General features: G+C 37.2%; 4 protein-coding genes across 4 annotated transcripts; 3 read left to right on the top strand and 1 right to left on the bottom strand.

Moving 5' to 3' along the window:
• The first annotated feature begins 148 nt into the window (after nucleotides 1–148).
• hacd3 (3-hydroxyacyl-CoA dehydratase 3) lies at nucleotides 149–3,026 on the top strand. The gene is made up of 11 exons (XM_079261013.1): nucleotides 149–240; nucleotides 893–935; nucleotides 1,022–1,095; nucleotides 1,180–1,344; nucleotides 1,506–1,551; nucleotides 1,695–1,805; nucleotides 1,913–2,040; nucleotides 2,123–2,235; nucleotides 2,503–2,609; nucleotides 2,690–2,821; nucleotides 2,911–3,026. Exons 1-11 carry the CDS (start codon nucleotides 163–165, stop codon nucleotides 2,985–2,987), a joined length of 1,074 nt encoding a protein of 357 aa, XP_079117139.1. The 5' UTR covers nucleotides 149–162; the 3' UTR covers nucleotides 2,988–3,026.
• Nucleotides 3,027–3,411: 385 nt separating this feature from the next.
• On the bottom strand, nucleotides 3,412–9,219 carry ints14 (integrator complex subunit 14). The gene is made up of 12 exons (XM_079259827.1): nucleotides 9,206–9,219; nucleotides 8,668–8,976; nucleotides 8,420–8,527; nucleotides 7,458–7,613; nucleotides 7,026–7,144; nucleotides 6,784–6,926; nucleotides 6,591–6,683; nucleotides 5,538–5,682; nucleotides 5,274–5,407; nucleotides 4,811–4,929; nucleotides 4,139–4,204; nucleotides 3,412–4,047 (listed from the first exon to the last, which is right to left on the bottom strand). Exons 2-12 carry the CDS (start codon nucleotides 8,887–8,889, stop codon nucleotides 3,814–3,816), a joined length of 1,539 nt encoding a protein of 512 aa, XP_079115953.1. The 5' UTR covers nucleotides 8,890–8,976; nucleotides 9,206–9,219; the 3' UTR covers nucleotides 3,412–3,813.
• A 1,876-nt stretch (nucleotides 9,220–11,095) lies between these two features.
• LOC306768993 (sodium/potassium/calcium exchanger 1-like) lies at nucleotides 11,096–12,862 on the top strand (the record flags this gene model as incomplete). Its single annotated transcript, XM_079257493.1, has 4 exons — nucleotides 11,096–11,128; nucleotides 12,015–12,272; nucleotides 12,372–12,461; nucleotides 12,586–12,862. The coding sequence occupies 4 exons, from the start codon at nucleotides 11,096–11,098 to the stop codon at nucleotides 12,793–12,795; spliced, it is 591 nt and encodes a 196-aa protein (XP_079113619.1). The 3' UTR covers nucleotides 12,796–12,862.
• A 3,228-nt stretch (nucleotides 12,863–16,090) lies between these two features.
• LOC306760868 (sodium/potassium/calcium exchanger 1-like) lies at nucleotides 16,091–22,778 on the top strand (the record flags this gene model as incomplete). The annotated part of the gene is made up of 9 exons (XM_079246901.1): nucleotides 16,091–17,158; nucleotides 18,068–18,127; nucleotides 18,448–18,556; nucleotides 19,607–19,687; nucleotides 21,282–21,370; nucleotides 21,560–21,844; nucleotides 21,933–22,022; nucleotides 22,238–22,404; nucleotides 22,529–22,778. 9 exons carry the CDS (start codon nucleotides 16,091–16,093, stop codon nucleotides 22,776–22,778), a joined length of 2,199 nt encoding a protein of 732 aa, XP_079103027.1.
• Between the last annotated feature and the right edge of the window lie 1,101 nt (nucleotides 22,779–23,879).

Genomic DNA, 23,879 nt, shown 5'->3' with positions numbered 1-23,879 from the left:
ATTACGAGCACGTTGCTACGCTGACACTGTGAGCGAGCACGTCCACAGAAAATTCTGGGTATTGGCTGAAGGCTTCAAGGAAGTTAGCATACAGCTAGGCTACTTCATTCATTAATCCCACATTCCGTTTTTATTATAAACAGCCAATGTAAAAAGTCAGCAATGACACTCACACCTCTTGTTTACTGGGCTCAACGCCATGAAGAAATTTACCTGCGAGTAGAACTGACAGATGCTCAGGTGAGCGTTAATATATTTCCTTCCTGCATTTTTGAGCTGCCAAAGCTTCATTTTATGCTTCCGAGGGTGAATATCAAATCAGGCTTGTACGTTTTTAAAAAGTGAGCTTTTCTGTTTGCATGTTGGAACATAACTACAAAAATTATTTTAGGTGTAAAAAAAAAATCTTTACAATACTCGTGTCAATAGTTGCCAGGTTTGACCTCACCAAACCTTATCTGTGTAAGGAATTAGTGGTGTCGGGGTTTAAAGAAAACGTGTGTGTGTGTGTGTGTGTGTGTGTGTGTGTGTGTGTGTGTGTGTGTGTGTGTGTGTTCTGTCGGTCACACGTGCATGCCCTTTGGCACCACGGGAGGGAACGATGTTAGCTCACCTTAACACTTTTATCGATCATTTTAGTATTTTATTTTTTAGTTTTAATATGTTGTTTCTGTGAAACTGTCAAAGAACTTATTTCCCTAATAGTTTTCCAATGAAGGAAATTAATGTAACTGGTGAATAAATCTTACATTTATTTTGTTAAACTGATCTTATCCTAATTTCGATCTGACTAATCAGTCTTGCAGTAATGTATTGTAATGCACAACACAGGAAGTTGTTCTTAAACTCATTAAATTAGAAATATGCTCATCATCTGCTCATTTGTCTGCAGAATATTGATGTCCAAGTGCATGAAAATGTCCTTCAATTCCGAGGTGAGATATTTAATTTCCTTCTACATTTTGATGCGAAAGCAGCACAAAAAACAGATATGTGACTTTTTTTTTCATCTTATGTGTAGCCCAAGGGCGTGGCGCAAAGGGACAAAATGAATATGAGTTCAACTTGGAGTTTCTCTTACCAGTGAAGTCAGAGGTATGTATTCATTTTAAATTCCCCATTTTCACATTTGTACCTGTCTGTTTTGTCTGTATTCATTCAATGGCTTTGTATGCACAGGTGAGCCACAAGTCAACACAGCGGCAGGTAAACGTCACCGTGCAGAAAGAAAAGCGAGGCTGGTGGGAAAGGCTGACTGTGCAGGAGCGTAAACCTGTCTTTCTGGCACCAGACTTTGACCGCTGGCTAGACGAGTCAGATGCTGAGATGGAGATCCGGGAAAAGGTGAGATTCAGTGTTTTTTCATCAGTGACCCTTTTTCTTTGTAGTCACTGTGCTTTTTTTTCCCAGTTGTGTTAAATAACATTCAGACTAAATATCACAAAATGCCACTATTGCTGAAATAATTGTACAAAATAAATACCATCCATTTTTTAATCTTTTAGGAGGAGAGAAGGAACAGGCTAAGAGCTCTCAGGCATCAACAAGAAGGTAAGTGTTAATACTTTACATGACAGCACATATTCTATCAGGTGATTTAAAAGTTTTTTGCATTATTTTCAATTGTTAAAGAAAAATTAAACACTGGATGTACTTTGTGTTCAGCTGTCATTTTGCTTCTTCATTGCTTCTAGGGTTCATCAGCCTGAAAACTGGCTTTTTGTTCATTTATAACTTGGTGCAGTTTCTTGGATTTTCATGGATCTTTGTTAACATGACTGTGCGGCTTTTTATTTTTGGCAAAGGTATGAAGTATTCCACTGTTGTTAGTAAAAGTTTTTTTTTTTTTTTAGTTTTGGTTGTAAATATGACAAAAAGCCTGTAAATAAGACTTGTATCTGAAACCTTTCAGATTCTCTTTACGACACATTTCACACAATATCGGACGTGATGTTCTTCTGCCAGATCCTGGCATCCGTTGAGGTCCTGAATGCTGCTTTTGGTGTAGTCCGGACAGGTGTCATCCCCACTGTTATACAGGTAAAAAAGGTTGCTTTGTGTGAGTTTTAGAATATATTTGTTATACAGAATCTTATTTTGGTCCTTTTTTTTTTTTTTTTAGGTGGTTGGAAGGAATTTTATCCTCTTTATCATTTTTGGAAGTTTGGAGGAAATGCACAACCAGCCAGTTGTGTTCTTTGTTTTCTATCTGTGGAGTGCTATCGAGATTTTTAGGTAAGAATTTGGCCATAATCAGTAGTAATGGTAAAAAGAGGTTTGTTTTTGTTTTGTTTTTTTATACAAATTCCCCTTTTCAAATAATATCTTACCAAACTTGTGAACACTTTCTCCCCTTTCACAGAAAATTTTATACAATGTTGGAAATAGATGAAACATTTGTAGTCATAACACTGTTACAAGGATGCATTGTTCTGGAAACATGTGAGTTGGTTGATTGCAATTACATCTCGGCCTAAAGCCAACATGGTGCTGTAATTTCAGGTATCCATTTTACATGCTGGGCTGTTTAAATACAGAGTGGAAAACCCTCACCTGGCTGCGTTACACAGTCTGGATACCCCTGTATCCATTAGGTGTTTTAGCAGAAGGTGAGCATGTTTGCTTTTCTCTAAATACAAATTTCTATACATTCATGTATTATGTTAATTAATATCTCCATCCTGCATAGCTGTTGCAGTGATACAGTCCATTCCCATTTTTGATGAAACCAAACTCTTCAGCATTCCTCTGCCAAAAGCCATCGGTACCTCTATCAACTTCTCCCATGTTCTCCACATCTATCTTGTCCTTATGTTTTTAGGTAAGTCACCATAAAACCACGTATCTTGATATTTATCATTTGTTCCTATTTCAATTTTGATATCAGAATTGTTCCTTTCCCCTCTTCAGGTCTTTTGATCAACTTTCGTCACCTTTACAAGCTGAGGAAGAGGCGCTTTCGCACAAAGAAGAGGAAAGCAAATTAAAACTCTTTAACAACATTCTCAAACACCTCTGCTGCCTGCTTTTCTCTGAAGACTTTAAGATCACCTTGCTCAAGCCATTTCAGTTCTGTTTTACAATGCTTTCTTTTCCAAAGCTGGTTTCCTGTCGACTTAGTTATTTGTATTCAAACTCCCTCCAGCTAACGCAGTATTTTATCACTGCATAGACACATACTAGTTATCAAGTACTGATAAGTATCAGTGTCATAGATTGAAGAAATGTGAAAAGCCACAGTGCTTAACATCCCTTGTTCAACTTTCTTTTTTTTCCCTGCTTTTTTAAATGTTGCATTTTGACTTGCAGGAATGCTGTGAGCACTGAGGAGACACTGCTTTAATTTATAAATAACTGTTATATAAATGACCAAACAATATCCCCAGTTATTTCTAAATCATCACACAAAACTCAGGGAAATATATTCTGGTGTTTAATGAAATATAAAGTATTATGTGCCCAAAATACCCAACAATTTCAAAACTGTAGGCAGCGTCTCACTCTGCTGTTTTATTTTGACAACGACTTGAATTTTTACAGGTCCTGTATTTGTGGGTGTTATAATACGGAAAGATGATTCAATTTCAATCTGACCAATTTAAAAAGAAAACAAACAAAAAAAAAAAACATAGAAAAATGTTTAAGGAAAAATATTTACAGACACTTAATGGTTTCATTTGTCCATTTGACTTATTTTCACAAAAAAAAAAAAAAAAAAAAACCCACAGACATTCTGGAAAAATCCAGTGCTGCCCTGCATCAGTCCATGCTGGCGCAAGCTGCTCCATCTTCAGTGCATTCACACAACCTGGCTCAGCTTGAGAAATCAGTGTGCATGGGAGCAATGTTGTGATCAAAAGCAGCGTACTGCGAGTCACCAGTGCTGGCTAGTTTGAGCTGCTGTGCAGCATGGGTGAGCTGGAAAGCAGCATCAGGATGGGCAGAGTCTGGCAGAAGGGTGCACTCCCTCTCCAGCAGATCAGCCACTCCCTTCAAGAGCTCCCAAAAACCAAAAGCCAAAGCAGCCTTTCGCAGACGGTTCAGCTCCTGACAGATTCAAAGCATAAGTTACATATATTTTATACAATGAAGTCTAATCTTATCTCTCATTGCTGAAAGATAATTCAGCCAAACCTACCTTGTAAAAGGTTTGTGTTTTATCTGGCAATTTCCTTGCATTCCTAAGGATCTTCTGGACATCAGTCTGTGCAATAATAAAAATAAGTCTGATCACAGGAAATGACTCGATATGAAAACAATCCAGGTAGGTGAAAATCAAATGAATTTAGCGAAGAGCATAATAAAAACTGTAGCACTGTGTTCAAGTAATACAATATGAATGGCTAAAAATAGGGAAAGGTTGCCATAGCACAAATTGTTGCATTATATGATTATGAGATGTTGTAGATGCTGGACATATATAACCCCCTGTGCATTTAATTTGGATTCAGCAATACTAAATGTTGGACTTGTGGTGATGGGACATATCTGTTTTGTTTGGATAAACTGGATATTAACAAAAAGACCTACTTGCAATTAAAAAAGCTTCTGATTTTTAAAAGATATGCGAGTTAGTGGAATATCAATAAGCATAAACCAGCTACAAAGAGAAGTCAGCAGTTGTAACTGGAGGCAAATTAGCTTGCTGATTAGTTAGCAGCAACCAACACATTTTTTGAGCTGATATCTTATTCTTTTCTGAGAAGTTATTTTGATCAGATTTAAAAACTTGTTAAAAATCCTCTGCATTTACTTAATGAGTCTTTTCTCCAACAATTAACAGTGCAAATAAACAGTGATTAAAGAGCACCTGTAGTCCACTGGACTTAATCCACACAGTGACATTCTGGGCATAGCTTCTTTTGACTTGTGGTTGCACAGGGAATGGACTTTTACTGTCGTCCTCACCGTATGGATTTTCTGCAGCCTCTAAAATACCAAGAAGATCACGGAACATCAAAATGAGGACAGTCGATCCGCCACATGACGATCAAAGCAGTAAGGTGGATAATTATTAACTGCATGATTATATACACAAACAGAGCCCTTTGGTCTTCTGGACGACACAATCATTTATTCACAGAAGGGCTAGAGCGTCATGTTTAATGGTAAGTTACACAATCTCTCAAAAATGTCACGAAGAGTTTTTGAAACTATCATGGAGTTTTTCAGCAGTATAATGAGAACTTGTATCGATGTGTTGCAAACCCAAAGAAAACAATTAGTTTGTGTTTGTAAAGAAATTGTACATATTTTAGGGGGGGAAAGGTTACCTGAAATTGGTCCCAAATATGAGATTTTGCCCAGCCAAGGCAGAGGCTCTGACCCAGGCTCAAACAGAGACATCATCAGGTTTGATTTCTTCTTGCTGTCTGCTTGTGAATACAACATACCATACCACTCTGGCCTGAGATAAAAAAGGAAACCTAGTTTAGCCACCTGTTTATAAAACGTATTCTCTATTATTGTGTAAATGTGCATAGCAGGAGTTATTTATTTTATTCTGAAGAAAGGCTTTTACATCTATTATAGCTTACCCCAGCTGGACCAGTGCCACCATTCCCTCAACCTTTAGACTTCCATGTAGAAGAACACAAAAATTTGGACTTTTGCCTGCCATTTGGCTGGCAGAAGGTTCCTCTTCCAGCTCATCCGTGGCTCCTGCACCAACTTCATCCACATCTGAAAATCAAGTAAAAAATAATCACGTCATCAGTGGCGTATTAACGGTCTTCACTTACTCTTGTGTTTCTTTTATTTTACTATTCTAAAATCTCAGATATTTTTAATGATTTTTATCTATTTATCTTCTTCCTATTAATCTATGTACACTTTATGACTATTCAACCTTTAAAGTTTTTCATTGAAAATCCAAAATTTTTGTATAGTTTGTCATTATTGTATCTTTTTCTTGTTATTATATTTTCTTGCTGTCTTTTAATTTAAGTTTTTAGCTCCAGTGCTTCCTAATTGGGGCCCTTACACTTGAAACTGTCTGATTCCCAGGTACAGGGACCTGGGGGGCTCTGCACCACGTGTGGAGTCTATTCTGGTCTATTCGGGTCGGGGTGGTCTCCGTGGTAGCGCTACCTGCGGCCGCAGACTGCAACGTCTCTGTGTGGATTGCCTCCTATAGGTGGTTTTCCACCTATAGGTTGGGCTGGAGGTGGGGGACTCAGGTTTCATTATATGCTGTTATTTTCTTTTTCATTTTATTTTATCTTGTAAAGCACTTTCTGTTGTACTTTTTTGGACAAAAAGTGTTATATAAATAAAGTTTGACTTGATTTTATGTAGGGGTTCAGGGAGTATGTTTCCTTTATTTTCCCCCCATTTTCACTCATTGCTTTTTAAAACTTGAAACTTTTTTTTATTTTGTCCCGACTAAAGACAGGATCTTTTTTATCGAAAACAATTTATTTTCATCACAGTCACCAACATTTATTAAAATATGTAAACACAAAATAGAAAGTTAATATCTGATAATCAATGTTTTTTCTGTTTAACTCCGCGTATTTCAGCAAGAATGAATCTGTTAATGATATGTTAGTATATGAACTAAATGATATGGTAAAAATATGAAAACAAACCTTTGATCACAGCAATTGGAAGTACCAAGTGTCTGGATATTACAGGAGGACTGGAAATGTCAGCAATTTCAATGAACCCCACAATTTCCAGATCTGAAAGGTGTAAAAAAAAAAAAAAAAAATTTCAGATATATAATCTTTTATAATCTTTTAAACTTATCTTTATTTATAATGTGTAAAGTCTGCTCAGTACCTGTACTGACTATTCGAGGCATGGGCTCCACTTCTTCATCCACCACGACGGGCTCAGGACGAGGGAACACCTGAACATCTGACGACAGGTTCCCACAGTGCAGCACCGCATGGAAGGGGGAGTATGCATAATCTATCAGCCTCCTGGGGACATGTACATAATAATAATACTATACCTCAACTATACCTTTAAAAGATGAAAATGCAATTACTCTTGCACAACTTTTTCAGCAATAAACTAACCCAAACATGGCTTGGACACTCTTCATGCAAAGTGGTCCATCCATGGTGAATATCTGTCCGTCCCCTCCACTGAGACGAAGCACTTCCTCCAAGTTGTCCATGGCGTCAGTCATTTGTAACTACAATGGTACATGACAGGTGTAATGTGACCGTTTTCTGACAAAGATTTTAGGATTTGTGGATCAAAAATGTTGAAAGAAGTGTGTACAAACAACTATAAAAGCGGAAATCTGGCATTCTCTAACTTATCTAATAAAGTAATATTTCTACGATAATGCTGCCAAGTAGAGTCTCTGAACTCAAACTGGGAAAATGATGTGCAAATTAATATGGATCACACCTGATCATATTTTCTTCATTCATTTACACTGAGTGATCACTTTTCCCTTTAATAAATTAGAGATTAACAAACAAAAAGGTAAAGCTCTGTACCTCTTCTGCATTGGCTATACACATGATATACAGTTTGGTAGGGAAAGGGAAAGGAAGTGGGAACTTTTTGTCATCCCGTCGTTGTTTCAGGGTTTGGAGAGAGTGACGCAGGGAACCCTTTCCAATGCCAAGAGATCCATCTGTAACTAGCACCACCTATAGGAAAAAATAGGGGAGTGCATAAACATTACTGGAGAAGGATTCATATTCTTTGCTGCATGAATATTCTACTTCTGCAAAAGTAAATCTGTGCAATTTATGAAATCTGTGAAATGGCACAAAATAATGGATTTAAATACCAAGTAATGGTTTAGTGTGTTTGACTGAAACGTTAATAAATATAGCACTTTACTGAGTCAGTTTGTAAACATCATGTTAGTTTAGCTGCTAAAATTGGACGTAGTTTGACCTACATTATGTGCACCAGATGAATCTGGTGGCATCAAGATGATAAATTTTATTGGAGAGAATAAAATAACAAATCTGATGCACAATCTTTTTAAAGTTTAATGGACTTTTTGGATCATGTGAACACTTCTTTGTTTTCATTTAATTTTTTGTGGATGCTGTTTCTTAGAGGACCTATTAGCAATCCCTACCTAAGCGCTGCTTTTTGTGATATGACTGAAGCAGGCATGTTGAAAACCCCTTAAACACTGTATTATCTTTTAAAAGATTGTTAAAAGTATTCATTGTGTACAATCTAAATGTTTGAAGTAAACCAAAGCTGTCAGGAAAATGTAAAGGAGTTTAAAGTACAAAACTTTCCTTTGATATGTAGTGAAAAATAAGTGTAGTACATCACACAAAACGTAACAAATGAACCTCAGAATAGTACTTTAGCAAAAGCATCAACTTCTTTCTGCTGAACACAAACTTATATAGGATGAACAGATTTAATCATATACATATTGCTGCATGTAAAAATTATAGTAGTAGTTAAAAACAGCTTGTCAATATACCTGACAGGGACAAGCACTGCCCCACTCCTGCTGAACAACGTTACTAACTCCATTCAGAGCTGATTCAACACACGTCTTATCATAGTCCTCTAGGCTGCTTAGGGCTTCCTACAGAGAAGAAGAAAATATATTTAATCCCAGGTCTTTTTCTTTAAAAAAAAAACAAAAAACTGACACACAGTAATTTAGAAAAGTCACCAATGTGCTTTGGCTTTTAACACAAATATAACATGTAAGGCACCCTTTACCTGTAATGCGTTGTAGTCCCTTGTGAAAGGTACCAATAGTTCCCAGAGTGAAGAAAATGCCATCAGCGCTGTGAATTCTAGACGGTAGTTTGAAGCCATGTGCTCAAACAGCATGTTAAGTCCGTGGACAGCCAGGTTCTTCCTCTGAAACTCCTCGCTGCCGTCCAGAGACACGGGTCGTGTCATGGACAGGGACACGTCCATCAAGATCACGGTAGGCATGGCCTACTGCTGATGGAGAATGGGACAGTCGAAATGGGCTTAACCTGTCTTATATTGTGTCCCTGATGTGTCACTACCGAGATCCTTCTTTAGGACAGCTGTTGTCGTCAAGGTTTAAACAAACAACACTTGTTTAATGAGTTAAAGGCTACAAAGACAGGAACATGTTAACACAGGACTGCTAGCTACTGTTTGCTAGTTAGTTAGCATCCTGCAAAGCAACGACAAAAGCCCAAATTAATAAGATGTTTAGATTACTATCCATGGAATATGAAAGACTAATTACATGTAATGATACTATTAAATGAAAAGATACGTTACTCGATTAAAACCCCTTCACCATTTCGCGTTTTGCTTCCTATACAACTCTTGTGTTGTGATGTGCACCGATATTTCCCTCCGGATAAGTGTATTTAGTCATGAATACATAGTTCCTATGTGTTTTGGATTATTATTACATATATTTTAAAAGTAGTTATAAAGAATTAACAGGTGGAGGATTAGTTACTTTAAAACCGGATTACCTCGATTAATGCTAATCGTAAATTTTGTGACTGTCAGACCAAATTTACTGTTTTGTTTTTTATTCGCAGAAATAGGGGCGGTGGGAGTGAGATCAACATCGAATATGTTTTTTGTTGTTTTTTTTTTTTTTTTTTTTTTTTAACTCAGCCCTCTACTTAATGCACCATTTAGTGGAAAATGTGTACAAACGTCTGTCCGCACTTTAAGTACACCATAGACTTTGATATATAAAGATTCAGTTGTAACATTACAGTATCTTGTTTTTTCACCGATACAAAGCAGAATTTTCGGAGGAAACGCCCGTGTGATGAAAGTAAGTCAATTCATACATGTATTATTATGTAGATTAAATAAAAGATAACAGCGATTTCTTTTCATAATTTACTAGTTATTTCCTCACCTTTTGGCTGATTACTTTGAGAATAAGTATTGAGCAGATAAAAAATCTCTGAACAATAAATGTATGACTTGGTTTAAGGACTTTGTTGTTGCACTGAAGCTTGTTTGTACAAATAGGCTTTCGTTAACTATTTGCAAATACAGCATGCAGTTATGGGTAGACATGCTGTGTTTTTATTAGTTGTTTTTTTTTTTTTCTCACATGAACTATATTTCTCCCTTTTGTTTACACAGGTTTTCCGAGGGGGCCAAAAAAGTTAATTGACCAGGCAACTAAAGTTTGGATTGTGTCACCTCAGTTTGCTTGTGAGTAAAAAGCAAACTTGCCTTTTAAACAAACAATTTTTGCAGCTTGAGTTTTACAGTCTGCAAGTTAGTTTGTTTAGGTTAAGGCAACTGAAGCAGGGCCAAGTTCAGTTTCTTCGCTCTGGGATATTCCTCTGTACCCTCTACCAACTCACTATTGGTGCCCAACTGGATTATCCTTTACCAGTACCTCTGATTGGTGATAATTATGGAGAAGAATCAAAGTTGAGGGTTGAAGAAACTACCATAGAAACCAGAAGACTCAAGGAACCTCTCGTTGCAACACATGGTTTAAAGTATACTGCTAAAACAACACAAGAGAATCTTGTGGTAACTTACATGGATACGAGTCCATCATCACAGGAAACTCTTCTGTCAATTGCAACTCCTGCTACCACTCCTGCTGGTGAAGTTCCAGATGTAAAAATATATATATCCTGTCGATCTTTTTTCTCTTGAAGATCGCAGACAAGGATGGGTGATCCTGCACATTCTGGGGCTATTCTACATGTTTTTGTCCATGGTAATTGTATGCAAGGAGTTCTTTGTTCCTGCGTTAGAGGTTATCATGAACCAATTGGCCATTTCTACAGATGTAGCAGGAGCCACTTTCATGGCTGCTGGAAGATCCATCCCAAAGTTAATTTCCTTGTTGATAGGAGTTCTGATTAACGACAACAGTGTGAACATTGGCTCAATCGTTGGTTCAGCAGTTTTCAATATTTTGTTTGTGACTGCAGTGTGTGCTTTTTTTTCTCGGGAGATTATTCGTCTGACCCAATGGCCACTTTTCAGGGATGTATCATTCTACATATTTGACCTGATCTTACTATTCACCTTCTTCTTGGACAATATCATAATGTGGTGGGAAAGTTTAATTCTGGTAGTCTCTTTTATTCTGTATGGTATCTTTATGAAATTTAATGCTCAAGCAGAGAAGACATTCAAGACCCAAGTTTGCAAACGAAAGAGCATTATGACCAATGATATCGCCATGGATTATGAAGAGGTAAGCACTGAGCACTTACATCAAGTAACTGATGTGTTCTGTCCCCAAATTCTCCTTTGACTAACAATCTCTTGTTAAATCTTGATTTTATTTTTTTTTAAAGAGAAAAAAGACTAAGATAAATAAAGGAGTTGGGCTATGTCTAGCAATTGAACTGAAACTGGAAAAAAAAGTTACACCTAGGCATCCTTGAATCCTTGCATTGTAGATAATTAGAAGACAACTGAACTTGTATAACCATTTGTTAAAAACAGAACGTATTAATCTGTAAAGGAATTGTAAATCTTTGCAGTTGAATTTGTGAAGACCTTAATATTTACCTAAAGATAAAATAAGGACAAAGGCAGACACATCATATATTAGGAAGAAACATGATGTTCTTGTTTGTTTTGATGAGTTTGACAAAGTACCAAAGGCACTAAATTAGATCAAATTAAAAGGAGCATCAGCATGTGAAAATGGCTGGAATGCTATCCTGTTCTACATTTTACAGTAAAAAAAAAAGGTCCATAAAAAAGCTAAACTACAAATGCACCCATTTCTCTTAATGAGTGTTGATGAAAGAGGCCTGCTGGGTCACAGCAAAGTAAAAAGTTCAGTGCAATCTTTACATACATTCATTCATTCATTCATTTTCCGAACCGCTTATTCCAATTCAGGGTCGCGGGGAAGCTGGAGCCTATCCCAGCTGGCTTTGGGCGACAGGCAGGGTACACCCTGTACAGCTCGCCAGTCCATCGCAGGCAATCTTTACATCAGAGGGTAAAAGGACAGAAAAAGAATGTCTACCGAGTGGAGAAAGATACTCTTTACCTGTGTTCAAATTGTTACTGAAACAATGTAGATGCCATGCCAGTAACTGTAAGGATGCCTTTTTCATGTTCAGCAAACGGCCTCGGAGGGGAACGTGCCTTCAGGAGAGGATGGTGTTATAAGCCCTGCAGGCTGTGGTGAAGATGACAGCAATAAAAACACCGGTGGCCCCAGTGAAAAAGAAGGTGATGAAAATAAAAGGAAGAGGGAAAAGAAAGATAAACCTCTGTCTTTACAATGGCCTGAGGCGAGATGCCAGCAAGCAATTTACCTCCTCCTGTTCCCCATCATCTTTCCACTGTGGCTCACAGTTCCTGATGTTCGCAGACCGGTGAGACAGACGTGGATATTTCCAGTAAACTGTGCCTTAAATGCTGTTTTGAGGCACAGTTGATAAATATGTTTTTATATCTTTTTTTTTGTCCCACAGGAATCCAGAAAATTATATGTGGTGACATATCTGGTTTCTGTCCTTTGGATGGTCGTCTTCTCCGGCTTCAGCATGTGGTGGGCCCTTCAGGTCAGGTTTTTTTTTTAAAGGTTATGATGTATTAAATAACGGATAAACTTTTACAGTAAAGCTGTGAAATCATTAAAAGGATTCTGTGGTTTCTGCTTGGTTTAATTGGTTTATGTTTTTACAGGTGGATGAGACTTTTGGGATCCCACATTTTGTGCTCCTTCTTGCAGCAGCTATGTTAAACCCTGACCTCATTACCAGTGTGATCGTGGCTCGCAAAGGGCTGGTGGACATGGCTGTGTCCAGCAATGTGGGCTCCAACATCTTTGACATCACTGTGGGGTCAGTTGATAGCCTTAGCTGTCATCTGGGAAAATGGGGACTAGACAGTTGAATGCAGTAATATGATTTGTTTGTCCTGCATTTTTCTCTCTCTTTATTCCATAGTTTTCCGCTGCCATGGCTGCTATATTCATTCATCCATGGTTTCAGTCCAGTGGCTGTCACCAGCAATGGGCTTGTCTGTGCCACTGTGCTTCTCTTTCTCATGCTTTTCTTAGCCATCACTTCCATTATGTCTTGTAAGTGGAAAATGAGTAAAGTGCTTGGTTCCATCATGCTCTTGCTCTACTTTCTGTTTTTGATTGTTAGCGTAATGCTGGAATATCGTTTCATTGTCTGCCCTGTTGGTGAAAGGGTTTAATGTTTTGAATATGATTTTGCATATAACAAGGATAAAGTTTTGATTTTTAACATGCTTGTGTTAACCTTCTTTAACATTTTAAATAGCAGACGTTGCCATTCAAGCTCCCAAACTAACCAGTTAATGTATTCATGCAAATATGTTTGTGTGTATTATCATGTCTGCATGTGCATTTTCCAGTCACTAAAGTAGTGTTCACTCAAATTGAAGACAAAAACATAAAATCATGCATCAGTGAAAAGCAAATTATTTAAGTGTTAAACTGTCTTCTCACAGTCTGCAATGTGAACCACGATATTTAGAAATAGTTGTTTTAAGTTTCTTACATAACTTAAAATTACTGTTGTGTTTTGTTTTTGTCTTTTGTGAATGTCATTAAATTCTCGAAAGGTTAACATAATAGTTGCATATCTATCTATCTATCTATCTATCTATCTATCTATCTATCTATCTATCTATCTTAAATATATATATATATATATATATATATATATATATATATATATATATATATATATATATATATATTTACAAAGAAAAAATATATATGTTCTGTCTTATTTTGTAGTTTTTACCCTTGTCAATTGTCGTACATCAGTAGTACATCTGGTTTGATTTGCTCATTGGCCATACCTATTAAATCATATGTGTATACCCTTGGTTTCATTTCTGATTGCCAGTTTATTGTCATTTTTTGTCTTGTTATGTTATTTTACCACCTCGGGCTTCAATCTTTTAGTTAAAAGCTTTTTCCTGCACCTGCCTGTTTCATAAGACTGTAGCCCCCACAAACCCGGCATATTTAATATATTTATAAGAATAAATTATGTTTATCAACATATTTATCAACAATCTATTTGCATTACATATATGGTACATAAGTCATATTTGACTTTTTTGGTGATTTCATTTATCTTTGACCTCTTCTTGTTTTTTTCTTTTCTACAAAACTTTAATATCTACCCTCAAATGGCCTTTGTCTCTTTGTTTAGTACTTGTTAAAACAGATGAAGAACATTAAAGGCATATAACCCCTTTAAAGGTCTCAATGTTGAATGATTTAAAAACAAATTTATATGCTATATTATTTATTTCAGGTGTAATGTGGATAATTTTGTTTTACGTCACTTTGTTTTATTTTGAAAACTTACTAACTTTGAGGAAACTGGAAAGTTGAACTAACTGTTAACTTCCTCATATTGGTCTATTTAATATCAATTTGCTCCATTTTTCAGTACTCAATCCCAAAATGTGATCACTGACTTCCGTAAATCCATTTATCCAATCATTTTATTCAAAGTTATTAATTCTAGAGGCTAAAAAATTGACAGAAAAGTCAATGAAATTATTAAACTAACAAAAATGTGTAAATTTCTACATGAAAAGCCTTTCGCATTTGTGGTTTATAGAGTTTAAGGGTGTACTATTTTGAATCAGTTCTAGCATTAATATTCAGTAATGTAGTATCAAATAAATAAGTGTGGGTGAATAGACTTTCCAAAACTCTATTCTTTCCCCTCATGCTGATTATCCAATAATAACAAGCAGTACAGGCTCAATATAAGCATGTTTCATTTGTGTTTTTCTTTTTTTTCCTTTGATTAAAATAGTAAGTCGGTAGATGGTCGACCTTTTCTTTTTTTCCTTTCCCTGTCTTCCTCTCAGGGTGAGGTCTAGATGCGCAGTCTGTCAATACATTAGAATTATTGGAGTTGCACGTGAAAGATGTCAATGTTTCAAACATTTATTTATATATTTAGTCATGTCTTGATTTATTTATTTAAAAATTGGGTTTTCACTCCTGGGTAAATTGCATTCTATTTTAAATGCACACCTTCTTTTTTCCGGGTGGACGCAGTATACATTAAAAAAAATGTTTCTCTATTATACCTATATGTGATTATTTTCTAGCACTTTGGATAAAAACTCAGTAAACTTTAAAAAAGAAAATTATGTAAATGCCAAATTTTGATATATACATGATTTTTTATACATGAGTGGGCTACAATAGAGAGTAATTTACTATAAAGCATTTCAAAATGGAGTTCATTCATTCATTCATTTTCCGAACCGCTTATTCCAATTCAGGGTCGCGGGGAAGCTGGAGCCTATCCCAGCTGGCTTTGGGCGACAGGCAGGGTACACCCTGGACAGCTCGCCAGTCCATCGCAGGGCCACACACAGAGAGACGAACAACCACACTCATGCTCACACTCACTCCTAGGGGCAATTTAGAGTGTCAAAATGGAGTTTCATACAATATTCAGAATGTTAATATTAATCAACATGAAACCATTTATATAATTTTTTAACTTTAAAATTGCATTGCTTTTATTATCACCAATATATCCTCATGAAGTGAGAGTGAGACAATGCATGTAATCCTCTTAGAAGACTTCAGGTGTTAAGTATTATGCTGATCCTTTGTGAAGACTTGGTCTGTCCTACATAACCCTTTGGCTATTGCCTCCAGTTTTTATTTGCGCTGCAACTCAAACTCTGGAAAGCTATTTTTGAATTGTTTTTCCAATCCTGAGCTGGCAAGAGTTTAGATTCATGGTAAGCCAGTTTGTAATCAAAATTCATGGTTGTTTGTTATTGGATTTCATGAGGATGTTAATCTGCGTCTTGTTAGTTTTATTCAGATTGAAGTTTGAGGCATTTTGTATGGTGTTGTTTTGCCTTTCTATCAGTTAATTCTGTAATTCAGCATATTACTCTTGTAGAAAATCACAATCAGGCATTATGATGAAAACCTCTAATTAGGCTCTACTTTATGTGTCAAGTGCATGCATGAATATTTAAAATGGTATCTTTGGTGTTTAGGCTGGATTTTCCAAAAAGTCAATCATGTGACATGAATCTTGCCACTGAAGCTTTGAATTCTGTTACCCCATGGTCTGTTGGGGAGGGACCTGGATTCTACCAAAGCCCATTTATGCTGCCTAGTTCAACATACCCATAAGCAACACTGCTTTGGAGGAAGATGCATTGTATAAGGAGGAAGCGACTGCAGCTGAGCCGGATTTTATTTCTTCTGTCTGGAATTTTCCTGTGTACCCTCTACCAGCTGTCCATCAGTGCCCGATTATATGAACCTTTGCCAATGCCTCAGATTGGAGAAGATTTTGGAGAAGGTTCAACAGAGGATGCAGAGGGGGCGACATTGGAGCTTGGGGTAGAGGAGGAACTTTTCACTGCAACACTTCAAATAGAGCCAACAGATCCAACAACACCAGCGATGCATGTGGAACATCATACAGATGCAGATACAGATATGAAAACAAATACTGATACAACTTCAGATTTCAAAGTAACCACTCCCACTGAATCTACACAGGTGCCAACCACAAACCGAACTATTGTACACTGCATATATGTGGCCCCTGAACCACCAGCAGAGACCCCCACACCATTTCCTCCAGTTACTACCATCCCTCCAGCGTCTCCTGGTGAAGCCCCATATGTCAAGGGGGAATACCCTGAAGACATCTTCTCTATTGAAGATCGCAGGCGAGGATGGGTAGTTCTCCACATTTTGGGGATGATGTACATGTTTGTGTCTCTTGCAATTGTCTGTGATGAGTTCTTTGTTCCTGCACTGGGGGTAATCACAGACAAACTAGCTATCTCAGATGATGTAGCAGGAGCCACCTTCATGGCTGCAGGAGGTTCTGCCCCGGAGCTTTTTACCTCCTTGATAGGAGTCTTCATTGCTCATAGCAATGTTGGCATTGGCACAATTGTTGGTTCAGCAGTTTTCAACATTTTGTTTGTGATTGGAATGTGTGCTTTGTTTTCTCGGGAGATTCTTCATCTGACCTGGTGGCCACTTTTCAGAGATGTGTCATTCTACATATTTGATCTCATGATGCTAATCATCTTCTTCTTGGATAATGTCATATTGTGGTGGGAGAGTGCAATGCTGGTGGCCGGTTACTGTTTGTATGTCGTCTTTATGAAGTACAATGTGCAACTGGAGCGAGCGTTCAAGACCCAACTCCACAAACACAAGAGCATTGTGAAAGTTATCGCGGTGGAAGAACCAGAAAAGGTAAGCACTCTTCTGACACAACTTATTTTAAGGTAGTTAACACAAGGAGATTTTCTCCTTTTGCAAACTTTGGCATTGTTTAGGTCCATTTAGATATATTAGCATGTATACCATTGTAGAATCCAACTGTATTAGTCTTTATTAGTTCAAAACACCTTATTTTGAAATTCTTGGGGGAAAAAAACCCAAACCATGGCACCCGTTTAGGTGCTGCTAAGTTATATTTACCTAAAAGCAGCACTGTCAAATAGTATGGCACGTCATTAAGTAGCATTATTTGGTCTCTTTTTTGTTAGATTTTAGTTTATTCACAAAATTCACATTTGCCATTACTTTTGGCATAATCTTATCTGCTTGTAGCTTGTAGTTTTCTGTATGCAGAAATGGCAAAAGTGGGAAACAGCACTTGTGGTAGCTACTAGTGTAGGCCTTGGCGAACCAAAGCTGATCAGCCACTTCCAACTAATCCTCTGAGGAGCTGCAGCTCTGCACAAACTATAGCATCGACATATACTGTCTTTAACCTTGGTAAATGTGATTGAAGCTTACTTTACTCAAAGTAAAGATGAAGAGTTTGGTCAAAATCAGAGCTTTTGTTGAGCAGTACGTGCTTCTGATACTGGGTTCCATGCATGCAAATGAAATGGTGTTCTACTAAAAATGCTGCTCCTTTTCATTCCACTGTAAAATGTTACTGCTTTTAATTTTAAAGTGGGTTTAGGGTAGATTTATTTACAAATTGTGGATCACAGCTACATCTCTACTACTGGCGTGCAATGCTGGTATGAGCCCAAATGTGTGCAGTTTGTGAAGAAGTAATATATATATAATTCCATTTAACATATATGATATTTCAACTCTACCAAAAATGAAATGAATTATCACTGAAAAAAACATTGTTGCACACAGACAAATGGGGACGATGAAGATAATGCCCCTCCCGTTCCAGAGGACAAGAATCGGTTAAAGGTAAAAAAAATAAAATAAAATAAAACAAATCCATCAATCAACCAACAAGAAGAGTGACAAAAACCACCATTATGCCCTGTTATCACATTGTTTATTTTGACCTTTTGTCTACATGTTTGTGTTTTCACTTTATTTGTCTGTCTGCAGTTCCATCTATTATAGCATCATGTATATGAACCTCACTGCAAGTGCACGATCACGTTCATGCACTTGTAATAAAGAATATCCTCACATCCAAGTGGAGATCACTGTCAAACAGTGACGTTTCACTGTCTGTATAGTAAGTAGCTGTCGTGACCTCAGCCATCTTTTTCCCCCAGTTGAAGCCATCTCTTCAGCGAGGGGGAAGTTCAGCTTCGTTACACAACAGCACCATGAGAAACACCATCTTTCAACTCATGATTCACACTTTAGACCCCCTTGGAGACGGTGAGTGCCACAATACTGCAACTAATTCTCTCTTCACTGATAAATGTGTACCTTGGAAGCTTCTATTATAAAGATTTTCTGCGTACTATATGCTTCTCATTGTAAAATGGATTAGCTAGGTGTCCCGTATGAAGACATCACTAAGTCCAGATTGATACTAAGAAGATAAACACCACCCTAAGTCTATAGAAGGTTCCTTTATTGGAGCCATAAAGTAACATAAAGTCATTGTCACTGGCGTTGTTGCTCTATAATATCAAAACTTGTTTCCTGTTAGGTTAGACAGATAACAGTATGTGAAAAGATTTAATTATAGCTGGTTAAACAATGTTGGGTTGGATGGAGCCTGTTCTGTCTTTCATGAACAAGAAACTTTTCCAAGTTAGGTTTCTAAGGTTAGTTTTAGATGTGATTCCAGGGAAATCATACCAGAAGAATCTCACAGTACATTTTTATATTCTCTGGTTGCCCTCATTAGGGCCATGTCTGACTGTTTTCCTGTGTTGCCTGCTCTCAGTTGGCTCAACTTACAGTCCTCAGGGCAGAAAACGATCCATGACTCCAGCACAATAATCAGCTTTTGAATGAGCCTATATTAATGTGGATCACAGCTAGTGATAAGTCAGTGCACGCTCTGGAGACGTCATGTCATGTGCATTCATAAAACTTAAGAACGATTTAAAGCTCAACGTATGACAAACGCTTTCTGTTTTGTCATCTTTATCTGCATCTTAACTCGGTTTGCATGTATTTATTTTGGAAAAGTGTCAACCCTGTACTTTCTTAACTTATATCTGTGATAGCTCAGTATCGTCACGAAGGACAAATGTATCAGTTTTTTGCAAGTTTCTTTAAAAGTGTAACTTGTTGCATCAAGAATCTCATTCATTTTTTACCGCTGCTGTGGTCTTTGCAACAGCCCTAATAGTGCTGACTCTGCTTATGCAAGATGGATTGCTTCTCTTTCATAATTTAGTGTGTAATGATCTTACTCTGATGACGGTAATTCCATTGAACCTGCTTGGTTTTTTTTTTGCTTTGTTTTTATAGGGAAATTTAAAGAAAAGGCTGAATCTCTGACAAGTGTGGCTAGAAAGAAGTCAGAACCAAAAGCTCAAGACAAAAGTGAAGGTAACAGTAAAGAATATGATGGTTAATTACTAATCAGAGACCTTTTTCAACCTTTTAGGCTGATCATTAAGAAGACTGCAAAATACAGTTTGATATTAAAGCCATATCATCAAAATTGCTCATCTTTAGAAATCAAAGAGTTGAACAGATGCTGCATGCATGGTAATGTATCTGTGTATATTAATACATAATATAGTTACTTGTGGTAGATATTATTTAGTGCACAGGTTTATTTGACTACCTGAAAACAACATAAATAGTTAACATAAGATCCTGAGACATTGTGCTAGAGATGAAAAAGACAATGGGTGATCTTCAAGTCTTTCAATCCCCATTTATTTCTGTGCCACTCAAAAATGTTCATTATTCTCTTTAAATCACCTGGCTTGGTGTTTTACATCGCTGTTTCGGTGAAACTAAGGTGAAGGTTTGTTGTTATTTTTCTCTGTTCTGGTTGTTTGTTATGCTCAACAATCTTAATGGTGATCTTTTTCCAAAGGGTTAGCCAGTACAATCAATGTCATTCTAAAGACTCAGCAATTTCAGTAGGAAATTCTTCATGTCAATAAAATATTTAGCATTTTTAAAAGTCCACCTAAGTTGGATGAGATAAAACTATTTCAAATCGGAAACATTACTTCCTCTGGTTTTCAAGCATTTTATTTTATTCAATTAAACCAATGGGATATGTAATCTAGGTAAAGTAAACAACATCATGAAACTAGAAAAGTACTTAGAGAGCGCAAAGCTCCGCAAAGGACTTTAAAAAGTTTTCGGATCCAAGTGGTGATCCGGATCACCACCAACATTATATCTGTTCTTCCTTTTTACATTTCCAACAACTCCTAAAAAATTTCATGAAAATCCATCCATAACTTTTTGTGTTATCTTGAACACAAACAAACAAACAGACAAACAAACAGATAAATGCAGGTAAAAACCTCTTTGGCGGAGGTAAAAATTATGTGGGTGTCGACAAGGTTCTATGAGAATCAGTCTGTGGAGAAAAGTTCATATTGGACAGTACTGTACCTTGCAAAAAAGTATACTACCATCCATCCATCCATCCATCCATCCATCGATTTTCTTAACCACTTAGTCTGGTCAAGGGTATAAACATTTGTTCAAATACTATTTCTCATAAATTGTCAATAAATTTATAGATACTCAGAAACAAATAAAAAGTCATCAGCAGCATTTATTTGACATTTTTTGTCACCAGCCAGATAAAACTTACTGACCAAATGAAAACTGGCAGAAGTAACTGGAATTTTATTGCACTGTGAGGAAATTTGCATCACTAAATGTTGCTCAACAACATAGTGCAGCAACTGCAGAAGATAAATATAAAGCATTTACAAGGTAACATAAATAAAATGCATCAGATTATTTCCAATATACTGTACAATCATTTTTATTTTTACTCAAGGTAAGGATACGTTCATACAATAAAACTATCAAAACAATTAGGACAGCGCTAACTCAAAACATGCAGTCTTCTGTGCATCTGGTACATCAGTCTTTGCATTAGAGTTCATGTTGAGAGAATAAGACTTCAAGGAAATGAACCAAATGTTTGGGATTCCTTTCACAGGAAGTGGAGGGAAAACTGATCTGACCAAAGAACAAGAAGCTGCCCCAGCAACAGACACAGAGAAGAAAGAACAGCCAGAGGACAAGAAGGTACTCCCCAATCCTGTCCCGGTGGCTTTCAAAAAGCCCAGAAGTCAATCTTTGATACCTGTCTATGTAAGAGTCACTGTACAGAGCTCTGACTTTTTGCAACTGGCCTCTTTTGTCTTAAAATGTCTTTGCTTCTGTTTTGTCTGTGTGCTTCTACTGTTATCTATCATGATGTGTTCTACCCTTTAGGATGATGTCCCAGCTGAACAGGGTGGGTCAGGCTCAGATGATTCTGGCAGTGATGAGGAGGACAGTGATGATGAAAGTGAAGAGTCTAGTGAAGAAGAATCTGAGGAGGAAGAGGAGGAGGAGGAAGCGGAGGAGGAAGAGGAAGTGGATGAGGAAGAAGAGGAAAAGGAAGATGAACCTCTGTCCTTAAGCTGGCCAGAGACACGACGTAAGCAAGCCACCTACCTCTTCCTGTTGCCCATTGTCTTCCCTCTGTGGCTCACTGTCCCTGATGTCCGCAACCAGGTAAGAGACATTAAGGACACAGACTTTTTACAGAGATCAGCCATGATCCATAAAATCACACATTTCACCCATTTACTTTGTCCAATAGAAATCCAGAAAGTTCTTTGTGTTCACTTTCCTCGGCTCTATTATGTGGATCGCCATCTTTTCCTACCTCATGGTGTGGTGGGCCCATCAGGTCAGTTTGTTTTGCTTTGCCTCTTGGTTGTGTACGTGGACACAAAGTAGCTCAAAATCCAGGTATGGAATGATTTGATTCTTATTTTCAATTAAGCCCTTCTGTACCTGATTATGATTTAAAGGGATATTCAGTTTATGTTTTAAATTTCAAGAAAAACGTGAGAACCATTCCAGTTCTGTAGCATCTTTCAAACTCATGGTTTCTCCACGCAGGTGGGAGAAACTATTGGCATCTCAGAGGAGATTATGGGCCTAACGATCCTGGCTGCAGGGACCTCCATCCCTGACCTCATCACCAGTGTGATTGTGGCTCGTAAAGGTCTGGGAGACATGGCAGTGTCCAGCTCTGTAGGCAGCAACATCTTTGACATTACTGTGGGGTGAGCGTCATTAGATAAATCTATTATTGCTTACTTATTTTCTAAATAAGGTGAAAATGCCACTAACTTCTTGTTTTCTTTTTTCTTTTTTCTTCAACTCCTTTCTTCGTTTATAACTCAAAAGTTTACCAGTCCCGTGGCTCTTGTACTCAGGCATCCATGGTTTTGCTCCAGTGGCCGTCAGCAGCAACGGGCTCTTCTGTGCCATTGTGTTGCTCTTCCTCATGCTTCTCTTTGTCATCATCTCCATCGCAGCTTGTAAATGGAAGATGAACAAGGGGCTTGGCTTCACCATGTTTCTTCTCTACTTTATCTTCCTGGTGCTCAGTGTGATGTTGGAGGACCGCATCATAATCTGCCCTGTTTCAATCTGAAAGTGCAAACAGAGGACCTTTCCACGGCTGGCGTTCTCTGCACTGAAGCAGAACTTTTGAGACCCTCACATGTATGGATCTCATCAGCAAGGACCAGGATAGCTAGTCATGTAAAGAAGGTGAGTATGTCTCATGGAAATTATTATTTTTTTAATGTTTCAACTTTTCCAAACAATTACTGCTCAACAGATTTAATTTTCGGTAGAAACAGATTGTGCTTTTTTTTTTTAACCAACTAATCCTCGCTCATGCACAATTCTTTTATTTACAAAAAACTGAAGAGTTAACACCATGACTGTTTAACAGATGCTCACAATATTTCAGTTGTTTTCACACCTTATCTTTAAATTGGTCTTTTTTGCATCAGAATTTCTAACCTGGGGGCTAAGGTTTGGTGGAGGACCACTTTTTATTTTGATATATTACTTATAAATTATTTTCTTTGCTGTGATATAATTGAAACACTGGTATGCAGCTCTACCTTTTTTTCTTAACCTAATAGTTTTTCTTTTTTAAGCTTGACATGATGACATTAAAGGCGTCAATGAAAATAGGATAGAGGTTGTAGGTAACCTCTGACATGTCAAAGTTTCCACCTGTTAGCTGATTATTAGCTTCTAATGTTTTATATCTAATTGGGAGCTCCAGATTCTATTTTTATGGATTTAAAGGTTAAAGTAACATATAGGTGCACGTAAATCTCAATTGTGAAAGTTTTGCTTTTTATTATTTCATAAAACTTACAACAAAAACTTGTTTTTGGCCATAATTTTGTAGAGTACGCTCCCTCCTTTCCCTGTATGGACTCTGTTTCAAAGAGGATCAAATGTTTGTTTGCTGAGATTTTACAAGACATTGAACCTCCATGAGATGTACTCACTTTTCCAATCATCTGTCTGTTGAAACCATCCAGAAATGTATTGCAGGTTATCTGTGTTTTTATGATTGACATGTCTGGTTAACAGCAAATTCTTTTAGAACACTAATACATATAATTTTTTAGTAACAAAGGCAGCTTTATATATATATTTTTTATATTAAACCAGGTGATATAGAACTAATGTACATAGACTGTAAAGCTCGAGAATAGCCACAGAGACA

This window comes from Telmatherina bonti (assembly GCF_933228915.1).
Source record: "Telmatherina bonti genome assembly, chromosome: 2".
Taxonomy (NCBI): Eukaryota; Metazoa; Chordata; class Actinopteri; order Atheriniformes; family Telmatherinidae; genus Telmatherina; species Telmatherina bonti.
This window is presented reverse-complemented; position numbering and strand designations above follow the sequence as displayed.

Bases quoted from the DNA above. Each gene is read 5' to 3' on its own strand.
- hacd3 (XM_079261013.1), top strand. From the start codon at position 163: ATGACACTCACACCTCTTGTTTACTGGGCTCAACGCCATGAAGAAATT. The intron at 936-1,021 runs GTGAGATATTTA...TCTTATGTGTAG, and splicing joins AAATGTCCTTCAATTCCGAG to CCCAAGGGCGTGGCGCAAAG. The intron at 2,041-2,122 runs GTAAAAAAGGTT...TTTTTTTTTTAG, and splicing joins TCATCCCCACTGTTATACAG to GTGGTTGGAAGGAATTTTAT.
- ints14 (XM_079259827.1), bottom strand. From the start codon at position 8,889: ATGCCTACCGTGATCTTGATGGACGTGTCCCTGTCCATGACACGACCC. The intron at 5,683-6,590 runs GTTTGTTTTCAT...CTTGATTTTCAG, and splicing joins TCCAATTGCTGTGATCAAAG to ATGTGGATGAAGTTGGTGCA. The intron at 4,205-4,810 runs GTGCTCTTTAAT...ATTATTGCACAG, and splicing joins TTAAGTCCAGTGGACTACAG to ACTGATGTCCAGAAGATCCT.